Source organism: Osmerus eperlanus, chromosome 7 (assembly GCF_963692335.1).
Source record: "Osmerus eperlanus chromosome 7, fOsmEpe2.1, whole genome shotgun sequence".
In the NCBI taxonomy this organism is placed as follows: domain Eukaryota; kingdom Metazoa; phylum Chordata; class Actinopteri; order Osmeriformes; family Osmeridae; genus Osmerus; species Osmerus eperlanus.
Window position 1 is genome coordinate 18,467,405 of NC_085024.1, and position 13,290 is coordinate 18,480,694.

The following is a 13,290-nucleotide window of genomic DNA, read 5'->3' on the forward strand; positions in this document are numbered from 1 at the left end:
GAAGAATGTGTTGTTAACTACTCATCCAAATTGGAATGGAAAAAAAGGGGGGGGGGGGGGGGGGGTATAACCACACATTTTGACAAAGACCTTACCACACATTTTGACAAAGACCTTGCCAGTGGGTCTAACAGAGATGGCAAAATATACCTACACACATCCTTACATTTACATTTAGTCATTTAGCAGACGCTCTTATCCAGAGCGACTTACAGTAAGTACAGGGACATTCTCCCCGAGGCAAGTAGGGTGAAGTGCCTTGCCCAAGGACACAACATCTACATCCTTCACTCAAGTAGAAGTGCAGATACTAAATGTTAAAAAAAGACTGGTAAAAGTTGAAGTAGGCTACTGACTACTCTTTTTCACTCAAGTTAAGAGGATGGGCTCTGACATGTACTTAAGACAAAAGTATTCATTAACTGTTTTAGTAAAAGTTTGTCAGAAAAATCTACTTAAGTACGCTGGTACTGGACCTCACTCACATCATATGGATTCCTGGCGAATGCGCTGCGTGTCTGTAGTGTATTTTTTTGTAAAATTAATGACCGACAATTTCGAACATGACTAAATGTAAATGTAACATCTCCCTCATATATGGCCATGGGTGATGATCACTGATCAGGAATGTCTCTTTTCTCAGTCATGTCGACAACACATCCTTTGTGTAAAAAATGTAAGGAGGGAAAGTAAAAAGTTGTCAGAAAAATCAATAGTGAAGTTAACTACTGATACCAGAACAAAACTAATTAAGTACAGTAACGATCCATCTCTGGACATAATGTTATTTCTAAGATCTTTGAGTCCATACTGGCTTTAATTATTTCTGCGAACGCTTGCGCATTAGAAAATCCTTACTGACGTCATATCCTTACCGTCCATCCAGTTTCCTGGTGAGGTGTAAACGGGGACATGTCACTGTTGTCTCCTGATTTCTAAGAAAAACTATATCAGCCACCGCAGTTAAGGGTATAGTTGAAGGGAAGGCTTTGAAAACAAGAGTACTCTTCCCCGCTATGGAGGCGGTACCCCGAATGCCGATGATCTGGCTGGATCTGAAAGAGGCTGGGGAGTTTCAGTTCAGCCCGTCTGTAAGGCAGGTGAGCTTGGTTGTGGGGAGTGGAGCAACAGGGCACTGTGGGGGGAGGGCTGGAATCGGAAGTCAACGGTCAAGATTAGCTAACGAGATACACAGTGGTTGACTAATTAGCCAAACGTAAACATTGAAAGGTTTGCTCAAATATATAGCGTATTTCAGTAACTAGCCAGCTTCTGCGTTGTCTCAAGGTAGCTACTGTAGTCACTGTATGTATGCAGCTACAGTAGTTAAGAGTCGCTAGTACCAGCACTGTAGCTACCCTCGGCACCGCCTTTGTTTACATCAGGCCAGAGCGAGTCAAGTTATTAAGTAGCCGGCTAGCTGACAGTGTCAACGCTTGAAATAGAACTATCTAGTGAGCAAGCTACATTAATATTTGGTCAGGCAACCAGTCAGTTGCTGCTAGCTACCCCTAACTGCCGTAAATAGCTAACCAAGTATTGAGTAGGATCTAAAGTATTCCTGATCCAGTTCAGAATCGCAAAGTAATCGGCCTTAGGAGTCATCGTGTCGATGGAAAGAATAGAGCATTATGTTACTGTCACATGCAGTTAATTGCTTAAGCAGTGAATGTGCCACATAGCTCACGAGATAGCTAGCTAGTGCTAACTGCGTTTTTCTCAATGTAGGCTAGCTAAATCACTGTAGTCATACAAGGGCATTACAGTATATAGACTCAGAATTTAAGTCCAATTCCTTCCACCTTTCCTTCTTTCCTCTTCACTGCCCCAGATAATATTACAACACCTTTGCCCTTAACTGGTCGTTCCCAAGCATTGCAAAATGTAATTACTGATGGGGAGAAAGCTTATTTAAGATTAATATGAAAAGATCCAGAGTTGTACAGTTTTGTTTTTGGTTTATGACCGTTTGTATCCCTTCGATTTTACCTTTTCAATAGCTTTGCAGTGTAGATCAGGTGTTAAGATCATTTGACTGCAGATCAAGAGTTCTCAGGTTCAAATCCCTATCTGCTGTACGCAATTTTGGATAAAATGAATCCTAAAAGCTACACTAATACATTATTAATTGGAATGGATACAAGCTAAATGAATACATTTATTATACTGTGCATTTCGAACTATTTATGTAAGGGTTTGGCAACATATGGTAAACAACATATGTTGTTTACCTTCATACTTTGGTCCTATGAGTCTGAAGATTAGATTACTAGATACCAGTCAACTAATCAGGGCAGAATATGTTGTAGCAAGGCATGACAGGATAAAGAGTCATTAAGAGGTTAAGATGAGGCCCTCCACTATGTGAGTTAAGCATGTAGCCTTAAAAACATGTGTTTTTCTAAATGCTCAAAATACAAGTGTACACACTGCGGTACTGTCTAATAATAATATGGAAATACTATATTTTTCCACCATTTATTTTACAGAGTATAACCAAAAAACTATTTTGTCTCACATTTATTTCAGTTCATCCTTAAGAACTATGGGGAGAATCCAGACAACTACAATGAACAGCTGAAAAAGCTGGAAACACTAAGACAGGTATTGATTTTTCAGGTTTGCCGTCTACCCCTGACAACAAAACATTGTGTAGACGATCTGGCTAGTGGAGTTTCAGCTTGGTATTTAAAAGCCACAAATGATCACTATAAATTAACAATGTTCATCTCATTTTGCCAGAGTGCGGTGAATGTGACACGGGACTTTGAGGGATGCAGCACATTGAGGAAGTACTTTGGTCAACTGCACTACCTCCAGAGCCGAGTGCCCTTGGGCCCTGGACAGGAGGCAGCTGTACCAATCTCATGGTAAGATATGAATACACAAATGTATTTACTATTTTGATTGTAGGCTTGAAGGTTGTAAAGGGTATAAACTATTAAAGTGGTGTACATTTTCTGTACACAAATAGTAACAATATTGGATTGTGTATATTACAACTAATGACCGTCTTACAAAATGTTATCAGGACAGAGATTTTCTCTGGAAAGACGGTTACCCACGATGACATCAGCTATGAGCAAGCCTGCATCCTCTACAACCTTGGTGAGAGTCATAGCAAGCTGTAACGTAGAACGTAACTGCCTGCTTTTGGCCCTATATCCAACTGTGTCTTTTACAATTTTCAAATAAACCTCAAAAAGGTGTAGCAGTCAAGTGTCCTAAATTATATTTGTTGGACCGATTTTAGGTTAACCGAAGTTATGAAGAGATTAACCTACATTTGAGTGCAAAAACTCTTAAGTGGACCAACAGTCCATTTCCTTTCCTAGACCTTCATGTTGCTACTTGATATTTTCACTTGATTTAGATTTGAACTGTACGTAAAAGTGATTACCCAATATCCTTACATTGATTTATTTCTAGGTGCTCTCCACTCCATGTTGGGAGCCATGGACAACCGGGTGTCAGAGGAGGTAAGCATGGAAACGCGTGTTCAAGGTTTTGTCTTCATTCAGCATGTGAAGCATGTGGCTTATTCAGACAACCAAGTATATCTCTCTCATATCTTCTCTGTGTGTTTCTTTCTCTCTCTCTCTCTCTCTCTCTCTCTCTCTCTCTCTCTCTCTCTCTCTCTCTCTCTCTCTCTCTCTCTCTCTCTCTCTCTCTCTCTCTCTCTACAAGGGTATGAAAGTTTCATGTACACACTTCCAATGTTCGGCAGGGGCCTTCTCCTACCTGAGGGATCATTTCAGTCACAACTTTAGTGTGGACATGAGTCACCAAATCCTTAATCTCAACATCAACCTCATGCTGGTAAATGTCTTATCATGGATGCACCAGTGCTCTTTCTCTCTGCTACAAAACGTCTGAAATCAACTGTACTTTCTCTGATTTTGTAGGGTCAGGCCCAAGAATGTCTTCTAGAAAAGTCCATGCTGGACAATAGAAAGAGTTTCCTTGTTGCCCGAATCAGCGCTCAGGTAAGACCATTTTTTGAAATCCATAAAGCCTTTGTAGTAGGTTTAGTATTTCTATCAATTCACATGCCTTGTTTGCATTGTTCAATAAGACATTGATAGTATTTATTAAACTAGAGCAATGCCTAAACTAGAGCTGGTTTCAAGTCCTTCTATTATTGCTGTGGTGCAGGTGGTGGACTATTATAAGGAGGCATGCCGGGCCCTGGAGAACTCAGACACTGCTTCTATGCTGGGAAAGATTCAGAAGGACTGGAAAAAACTGGTCCAGATGAAAATCTACTACTTTGCTGCTATTGCCCATGTGAGAAAGCTAAGATCATATTGAGAATGGTTGGCTCTTTAAGAAGATCTTATTCTTTTATTTTTAAATTTTTCCTTTCCTTCTTTACCTTCTTTTTCCTGTTTCTATAGCTACACATGGGAAAACAGGCAGAGGAGCAACAAAAATATGGAGAACGGGTATGTCAATAATGTCCTCTCTTTTAATCCTTCCTGTGTTATCAAGACTAACCTTTGTTTTATTTATTTTACAGTTGGCCTACCTGCAAAGCTCAATGGACAAACTCAGTGAAGCCATAAAGTTGGCAAAGGTATGGCGCTCTTGTTGTTGGAATTCAGATCCACCATTTCTTTACGAATCACTCTTACACGTTTGTGTTTTTCCATGCTTATGTGGACAAATACATTTACATTTAGTCATTTAGCAGACACTCTTATCAAGAGCGACTTACAGTAAGTACAGGGACATTCCCCCAAGGCAAGTATGGTGAAGTGCCTTGCCCAAGGACACAACGTCATTTGGCACGGCCAGGAATCGAACTGGCAACCTTCAGATTACTAGCCTGATTCCCTAACTGCTCAGTCACCTGACTCCCTGACATTTATCATTGTCATTTGCTTGTCCCTTTTCTCCACTCCTTTCTTGCCGTTTTGAGCAGGGTCAGCCAGACAGTGTGCAGGAGGCATTGAGATTCACGATGGATGTGATTGGGGGAAAGTAAGTGGCTGCATCTCCTACTCTATCCAAAACTGTATCAGAATGATGGGTGATGAATGTTTTCGAACAAATCCACTGAATGTGTGTTCTCCTTTCTAATGTAGGTTTAACTCTGCCAAGAAAGACAATGACTTTATCTACCACGAGACTGTCCCATCTTTAGAGACACTGGCTTCAGTTAAAGGTAAAGTTGCACTCAGACGTGTTGCTCACTATGGATCAATTAATACACCTTCACAACACCTAAATATGCTCACAGTTGCTGTTTTTTTGTGTATATCTTTGCTTATCAAAATACATAAAAGGTACATTAAAATATTGTTCAGATATATTATTTCTCCTTCTCAATACTCCCCTCTAGGTGCCCCACTGGTGAAGGCACTGCCCGTCAACCCCACTGATCCCAGTGTCACTGGCCCTGACCTGTTTGCCAAACTGGTCCCCATGGCTGCCCACGAGGCCTCTTCTCTCTATAGGTGGGTGAAAAAACTGCTGTGTCGTATTCTGCTAAAACAGGACTGTTTCTGCCCTTCACCCTCCATTTTGTGTCCTTTTCTCACAGTGAAGAGAAGGCTAAGCTGCTTCGGGACATCATGGCCAAGGTAGACGGCAAAAACGAGACACTAGAGTAAGTACTGATGGAATGTGTAAGACTGTGGTAATATGAAGGAAGCAGAAGATAAAGGATCAGAAGTGTATAATGCTAACAGCATTTTGATAGTTGTCAAGGAATGTTCAAGGAACTGGAACTGGACAAAGGGAATGTCAGTATCATATAGATCACCTGACCTTGCTTCCTCTGTGTTTCCAAGGCAGTTCATGGACTCTTTGGGTCTTGAGCCAGAATCTGTGGACAACCTGGACATGTATAGTCACATCCCTCCAGTTCTCATGGAGAAGTGTGCGGCTCTCAGTGTCCGACCTGACACCGTCAAAAGCCTTATCGGGTCCATGCAGGGTCAGTGACTGTACTCTCATTACACACACTCGAGTTACCATATTCAATAAATTAGCTTCCTTGCACAAGTTATTCTTTTTGCAGCCCTAACGCAATAAGACAAATTGCACATGTAAATGTGGATGTAATTTAAAAGTCAATGTTAGTTAATGTGATTGATGCTCTTTTTGTTTTTTATTATTAATATTTTTCACTATGTCTTTCATTCCCTCGCTTCTAGTCCTGTCAGGGGTGTTCACTGACGTAGAGGTGTCCTTGAGAGAGATCAGAGACGTGTTGGAGGAGGACGAGGCTGGGGTCCGCGCTCTACAGGAGGCCGGGGGGCCCACTGCCACCCTGGACCCCCCGACCCAGGCACAGGGCCTGGCAGAGATCCGCAGGGACCTGGAGAAGTACATGGAGGCCCACGAGAAGGCTAGCTTCACCAACACAGAGCTGCACAGGGCCATGAATCTGCACATCAGTAACCTGAGGCTGCTAGGAGGGCCCCTGGAGGCTCTAAGTGATGCCCTGCCCAGACCACAACTCAATGAAGGTATGTACATTTTTAGACAGTTATTGTGCTGCAAATGTGTCTTTTATATTGAGTTGGTTTGCTGCTACAGGTGTATTTATGCATGATTGCTTGTGTTTTTTCAGAGGAGGTAGCAGGACTGCAGTGTATGAAGAGAATTCTGAGTAAAGTACAGGAAATGAGAGACCAGAGGGGCTCACTGGAGAAGCAGCTGAGAGATCTCATTCAACAAGATGACATCACTTCTGCTTTGGTCACCACTGAGCGAGCAGACATGAAGGTAAGGACCAATTACTACCAACAGTAACCTGGGTCTAACATGCAACCCCATCCCCATAGCAACATACAAAAAATACTCTTATGCCGTGTAGAGAATTGACAAACCACCAAAATGTTAACACGTAGCAGCATTTAAACGACCTTCCTTATTTCCCTTTTCAGAGGCTGTTTGAGGACCAGCTAAAGAAGTATGAGCAGGTAAAAGTCTACATCGACCAGAACCTTGCGGCCCAGGAAAACATCCTCAAGGCGCTGACGGAGGCAAACGTTCAATATGCCACAGTCCGCAAGGGCCTCAGTGAGACAGAGCACAAGTGGAACACCATGGTCCAGATGCTGGTGGCCTCTTATGAGGCGTACGAAGACCTTATGAAGAAGTCGCAGGAGGGCAAGGAGTTTTACGAAGACCTGGAAGCCAAATCGTCCCGTCTGCTGGAGAAAGCCAAGAACCTGTGCCAGGGCAGGGAGGAGGAGAGAAAGGCTATTCTGGACAGGTGAGGATGTAAGGGAGGGGAATAAGGGAGGGAGGAAATGTGTCATGGAGAAGAACGACTGTGAATTGTGAGTTGATGACGTGTTGAGATGTATGATTAGGGGTGACATGGGTCGGATGAGCATTTCCACAATTCTATATATTTTTTTTATTTTCACCCAGGGAGACCCAGAAGAAGCCTCCGCCACGGCCCACGGCAGCCAAGCCCACCCTGCAGTCCAAAGGCTCGGATGTGGACTCGGCCTGCTCCAGCCTGGAGGACCCTGAGCTGGCCCAGCTCAACGCTGCTATTCTCAGCCTGGGAGGGGATCTGCCCGAAGAGCTTCGCCACCTGCCCCCAGACCACCCCTCCATGCCCCCCCCCTCCTCTTCTCGCCTCCCGGGCCCTGAGACTTACTTGCTGCCCGGTGCTTCCCTCGGCACCGGCTCCTCCCTGCCCTGGCCTGGTGCCCCTCGGTTCCCTGCCAACCTACCTCCACCAGAACTCCTGGCGAGAATATCCCAGTTTTCAAGTCCCATGCCTGCCCAGGGTTTGCCTCGTGGACCCCACCCTCAGATACCAGCCCAGGTGCCGGTATCTGGATATGGACCTCCCCCACAGCAAGTCCCCCAGCATAGAGGTGTCATGCCTGGTCCTGTGCCAGTCCACCCTTCCACCACAACTGTAGATAGCATCCAGGCTCCAATCCCCAGCTACACTCCTACCCCACGCCATCCTGTACCGTCTGTCTCTGCAGGTTATACAGTGCCCCCACAGATGGGTACTTATCCACAGTACATGCCCCAGCCAGGGGGGCCCATGCCAGTGCAAGGACAAATGCAGCACCACCAACCACAACAACAGCAGTACCCACAGCCCCCTCCGGGGCAGCAGCCTCCGGGATACCAGGCAGCCTCTCGGGGAATGCCTGGCCCCCGCCCCCCTCCCCAAGCTCAGCCAGGGTATCCCCAGTACATGCCTGCTCAGCCTAGACCGGCCATGCCCCCTCAGTATCAGCAGCCATTTCCTGGCCAGCCTCAACATGGCTACCAGCCCCAACAGCAGTTGCCACAAGGCTACATCCCACAACCGGGCTATCTACCACAACAGCACCCCCACATGATCCCTGGCTCCATGATAAGACCCCCTCAGGTTCAAATGCCCGCTCACACTGTCCACCCTCAAATTCCCCCCACCTCCCAGTCAATGCCCCCTGTCTCCCAACCCTACATGCACCCCGGCAACCAACAGATGCCCCCTCAGCACCCTCACCAGCAGATGCTGCCACGCCAGCAGCAGATGCACCCTAATGCCCATCAGATGGTGCCATCTCAGCTTCATCAGCAGATGCCCCAATGCCAACCCCAAATGCCGCCCAACAATCAGCAGATGCCCCCAATTTCACAGAAATACCTGCCTCCCACCAACCAACCCATGCCCCCCAACCTCCATCAGCCTATGCCCTCAGTCTCACAACCCAACATGGTCCCTGGCCCTCAGGCTCACCTGCCCAGGGGCCCCCTCACCCCACAGTCTCAGATGTCCCCCAATGCCCTACCACCCCAGCAGCTCCCCCAAACCGGTCAACCCATGCCACAGATTCCCCAGCAGCAGCCCATAAGGATGCCCTCCCAGGCCCTGCCTCAGCCCCCTCACATAGGGTCTCTATGCTACCCAGGGGGCCCTATGATGCCTCAACAGCCCCTGGCATCTTTGCCCATGACCCATTCACAGCCACCCCCAGCCTCTCCCATGTACCCTGCTGCCTCTGGGGCCCCACAGCAGCCCACCTCTATGGGCCCTCCCGGGGCTCCGCCACAGGGTGTTCCACCACAGCATATGCTTCCAACCCCGTCGGGAGCCCCTCCAGCAATGATCCAGCCCCCCAATAGTTCTATCCCCCCCTCCCCCTCACCTTCCCCCTCTCCCTCCCCAGGCCCACCCTCCCTTGGCCTGACCCCACAACAGCGTCCTTCCCCAGCCGCTACACCCGGAGTGGCAGGTGTGGCCCCACCTCTCCCCTCCCCTTCCTCTTCCCCCTCTCCTTCCCTCTTTCAGCGCCAGAATTCCAGTACAGATGACCTTCTGTCCTCCAGCCCGGAAAGCCAGCCTGGAGGTCCCAAGGCCCCCACCAATGTCCTGCTACCAACGAAAGCAGACCCCAAGGATGGCGAGCGCAGAAAAAAGAGCTCTCAGGGGGTCCTTCTGATACAGGGCGACCCCTACCAGGCCCCAGAACGTGTGGCCCACCTCTGCAGCGAGCTGGAGCAATTTCGGGTGTCAGTGGAGTGTCTGGAGCAGCCTACAGAAGCCGAGGGTGGTCTGTCGGAGCTGGATGCTCGATGGAAGGAGCTTCAGGAACAACAGGAGAAGGATGCGCGACAGCTGTCCATTGCCATCGCCCGCTGCTACACAATGAAGAACCGCCACCAGGATGTCATGCCTTACGACGCGAACCGTGTGGTTCTGCGCTCAGGCAAAGACGACTATATCAACGCCAGCTACGTCGAGGAGCTGTCAGCCTACTGTCCGCGTCTCATTGCCACGCAGGCTCCGCTCTCGGGCACGGCAGCAGACTTTTGGCTGATGGTATATGAGCAGAAGGTGTCTTTGGTGGTCATGTTGGTGTCGGAGCAGGAGTTGGACAAGGTATGTGTACAAAAGAGGCTAAAACTTGTGTTTTCCAAGGTATTTATATAAGGACAAATTGACAAAGTAAGCTTAACATGAACGATCAGGCATGTCTCCTTTTTCTGTCCTAGGGAAAGGTTTTGCGCTACTTCCCCACGGAGCGCGGCCAGAAGCTTTCTCAGGGACCGATTACCCTCACCCTGACCACACAGAAGACTACGCCCACCCATGTGGAGCGTATGATTGGTCTACAATATCGGGACCAGAGCCTCAAACGCACCGTCATCCACCTGCAGTTCACCTCATGGCCTGAGCTGTGAGTCCAAACTCCACTAGGGAATTGTTTGATTACAACTGTAAAACTGTGGTGTGCAAATTAATATCAATAAATAACAAACATAATGGAGAGCACTGTTCTAACCTCTCTCTAATTGAACAGGGGTCTTCCTGACAGCAAAAGCAACCTGATCCGCTTCATCCAGGAGGTCCATGGACACTACTTGCACCAGAGACCCTTACACACTCCCATTGTGGTACACTGCAGGTAATTCAGACTACTTAAAGGTTTTACATGTTGCTACAGTGAGTGTGTTACATTCAGAGATAGCAAAAGTATGCACATCCTTCCCTCAAGTAGAAGTACAGATACTCATGTTTTAAAAGACTGGTAAAAGTACTTTTGTTACTTCCCATCTCTGGTTACATTTAATATGAAGTATGATTCAATTCGAGTATCCAGAGAATGTGTCAAATCATATAGTTTTTGTTTGGAGTTGTCGTCTATGTTTGTGTACGTCTAACTGAGTCTTCCCGCTGTCCTTCAGCTCGGGTGTGGGGCGCACCGGCGCTTTCTGTCTGCTGTACGCTGCGCTGCAGGAGCTGGAGGCAGGGAACGGCATCCCTGACCTGACTCTGCTGGTCAAGAAGATGAGGCAGCAGCGAAAAAACATGCTGCAGGAGAAGGTGTGACATTCCCTCAAACCTCCCACTGGCCCTGAGGTCTAGGCAATACTAGTTTTGATTCAAGAGTATTGGCCAGATGTTGGCTAGTTAAATTGTATTGTACTCCATTCACCATATATATGACAGTGATATTTAACCCTTGACCAATAATAATGTTTTAATTATTTGCTCGTCGGTTTCTATACATCTCATTGGTTTCCAATCTTTTGCCAGCTGCACCTGAAATTCTGTTATGAGGCAGTGCTGAAGCACGCTGAGCAGGTCCTTCAGCGCCACGGTTACGCTGCTGCCCCCTGCAGCAAAACCTCCAACACTACAGCGACCAAGGTAAAACCCCCTTAACTTGTTTGTTAAAAATAATGTAGGCTAGCAACAAGCTCGAAGCAGGCAGTAGGTTGCAATAGATTTGCTGATGAAAGAGCTACACTGTCGTTTAGCTGTCTCTGTCATTTGTTTTTGACTTTGGATTTGGTTTAAGTGTCAGTTTTGGGGTTTCATGTATTTACTCATCTACTTTGTGCATGCTTGGGTCTGGTAGGGATTCTACCAGTTCTGTTTGGAGCAGGTACAACTTTAACAATCTCTAAGTTTTTATTCCTATGCTAGTGTTTTCCACTTGTTCTAAATGCTGTCCTGTTTCTCCCACCTGGCGGTTTGGTCCTCCAGCCTTATTCACGGCAGGAGTCTCAATTAGACTTGGTTCTGGGTGGAGACATGCCCATCAGCTCCATTCAAGCCACCATCGCCAAACTCAGCATCCGGCCCCCGAGTGCAACGGACCCAGCCATGGAGGCCTCCCTCAGTAGTTTGGAAGACCAGCCCTTAGTCATTCCATCGCAGCTTTCCCTAGACGGAGACCTCCAACTGACAGCCATCCCGCAGGAGGACCCCTTACCCCTTGGGGAACCCCAAGTACCCTCCTCCCTCAGTCCTTCGCTCTCTTCTCCATCCTCCTCCCCTGCACAGGTCCACTCCCCACCGCCCAATGGGGTGGATGGTCCCGACCTTTCTTCTTCTCCCGTAGCCAATCATCACGAGTCACCAGAGGCTAGACCCGCCCCTGAGCCTTCCCCTCCTGTCTCAGCCCCGGCGCCTTCCTCTCTGGAGCTGCTGGCCGCCCTGACACCTGAGGCGTTCTCCATGGAGGGAGGTGGCATGGGGAAGCATCGTGTCACCAAGCAGAGCTTCCTTCAGCCGGCTGAGGGACAAGGCCTGAGGGGGCCCCGTGAGGAGGGGGGAGAGGACCCCCTGGGCAACCTGGATCCCTTATGGAGCCTCAACAAGAGTTGAGACGTAGGAGGCACTACACGTACCTTGCTTTATATCACACTTTATAGCCTGTATTTAAGCCAACCTTAAGCTTGTAGTACTAATTCTATCAGATTTTTCCTTGTATAGCGTGGCTAAGTGGAAGCAATGAAGTGGAAACTTGGACCTGGCTAGTGCATTTAACCAGAGGACTGTAGTAGTAGGGGCTAGGGGTTGGTTTGGAACCAGGCTATCGCTTTAGGGCCTTGCACTCCATGGGTTCTACCTTCCCACTTGCCTCATCCCTTCAATAGTGGCCTGTGCATCTGGGACCAACACACTGTGCACCTTTCTATCGTCCCTTTCTCTCCCTCCTGTCTCTTCTTTCTTTTCTCCGTCTGTTGTTGTACCACTTGGTACCGCAATCCCAGCATGCACTCCTGTCCTAGCTGCACAGTGTCTTCGCCTTTAACACCTAGTTATTTGTCAGCAGTAGCAGTGCTAGGCGATGGGATTGGTTTGGGCTCTCCGAGTGGACTGGAATTTATGATTGCACTATGATAATGGAGACACAGAGGCCAAAGGGTGTGAGTGGGGATTTGGGAGGGACTTGCAGAGCTATCAGAGGACCCTTAATCTGCAGTATGGCTCGTTGTTATGGTTACATACATATAGAGCATAATCAGCACCTCTTAATGAGTCAGTGATCTTTGTCTTTTAACATTGTAAATATACTGCATCTTAAATAAAATTAGAGTAACATTAACTTTGTGTCATTGTTGTTTACATACTGTTTAATGTAGTCACAATTAAACACAATCATGATGAAGTATGAAACTTTGTGAAGGGGAAGTCCCACATCTCATATGACCACAATGTAAATGTAATGTAATGTCAAAATTTGGATTTGAACCCAGGCTGTTGTGGTACTGCCCCAGCATGTCTGAAGGAGCATGCACACTAACCCAGTGAGCTAACAGGGGAGCCCTGCTTCATCTGGTTTTCTGACATCCCGACTCTGTATGTTGTTACATCTAGTTCAATGTCAAATTTAAATGTTGAGTGGAGATTATGATCCCTGATAGCTCAGTGGTTAAGGATGTGGGCTACTGTGTGAGGGGTTTTGTGTTCAAATTTGGCTGAAGGATCTTACAGCTCAATTTTTGCTCTTCGACTTATAAATAAAACTCGACATATAAAAGGTACATTTGTTTTCAGACACTTGGTTGAGCCTTTCCTGG

General features: G+C 47.1%; 1 protein-coding gene across 2 annotated transcripts; it reads left to right on the plus strand.

Moving 5' to 3' along the window:
* The first annotated feature begins 866 nt into the window (after nt 1–866).
* ptpn23a (protein tyrosine phosphatase, non-receptor type 23, a) lies at nt 867–13,249 on the plus strand. 2 transcript variants are annotated; one of them, XM_062465500.1, is made up of 24 exons: nt 867–1,100; nt 2,530–2,604; nt 2,743–2,870; nt 3,032–3,108; nt 3,430–3,479; nt 3,688–3,819; nt 3,906–3,986; nt 4,156–4,287; nt 4,398–4,445; nt 4,520–4,576; nt 4,922–4,983; nt 5,088–5,167; nt 5,345–5,459; nt 5,546–5,611; nt 5,796–5,941; nt 6,162–6,476; nt 6,581–6,735; nt 6,897–7,228; nt 7,390–9,856; nt 9,970–10,154; nt 10,278–10,382; nt 10,663–10,801; nt 11,015–11,128; nt 11,468–13,249. In XM_062465500.1, the coding sequence occupies exons 1-24, from the start codon at nt 1,017–1,019 to the stop codon at nt 12,089–12,091; spliced, it is 5,769 nt and encodes a 1,922-aa protein (XP_062321484.1). In that variant the 5' UTR covers nt 867–1,016; the 3' UTR covers nt 12,092–13,249. The 2 variants fall into 2 exon arrangements, with proteins under 2 accessions (XP_062321484.1, XP_062321485.1); XM_062465501.1 differs by having other exon boundaries at nt 4,925–4,983.
* The last annotated feature ends 41 nt before the right edge of the window (nt 13,250–13,290 follow it).

Excerpts from the sequence above, each read along its gene's own strand:
- ptpn23a (XM_062465500.1), top strand. The coding sequence starts at position 1,017 with ATGGAGGCGGTACCCCGAATGCCGATGATCTGGCTGGATCTGAAAGAG. Across the intron at positions 4,984-5,087 it reads ATGGATGTGATTGGGGGAAA|GTTTAACTCTGCCAAGAAAG; the intron begins GTAAGTGGCTGC and ends TTTCTAATGTAG. Across the intron at positions 5,942-6,161 it reads CCTTATCGGGTCCATGCAGG|TCCTGTCAGGGGTGTTCACT; the intron begins GTCAGTGACTGT and ends CCTCGCTTCTAG.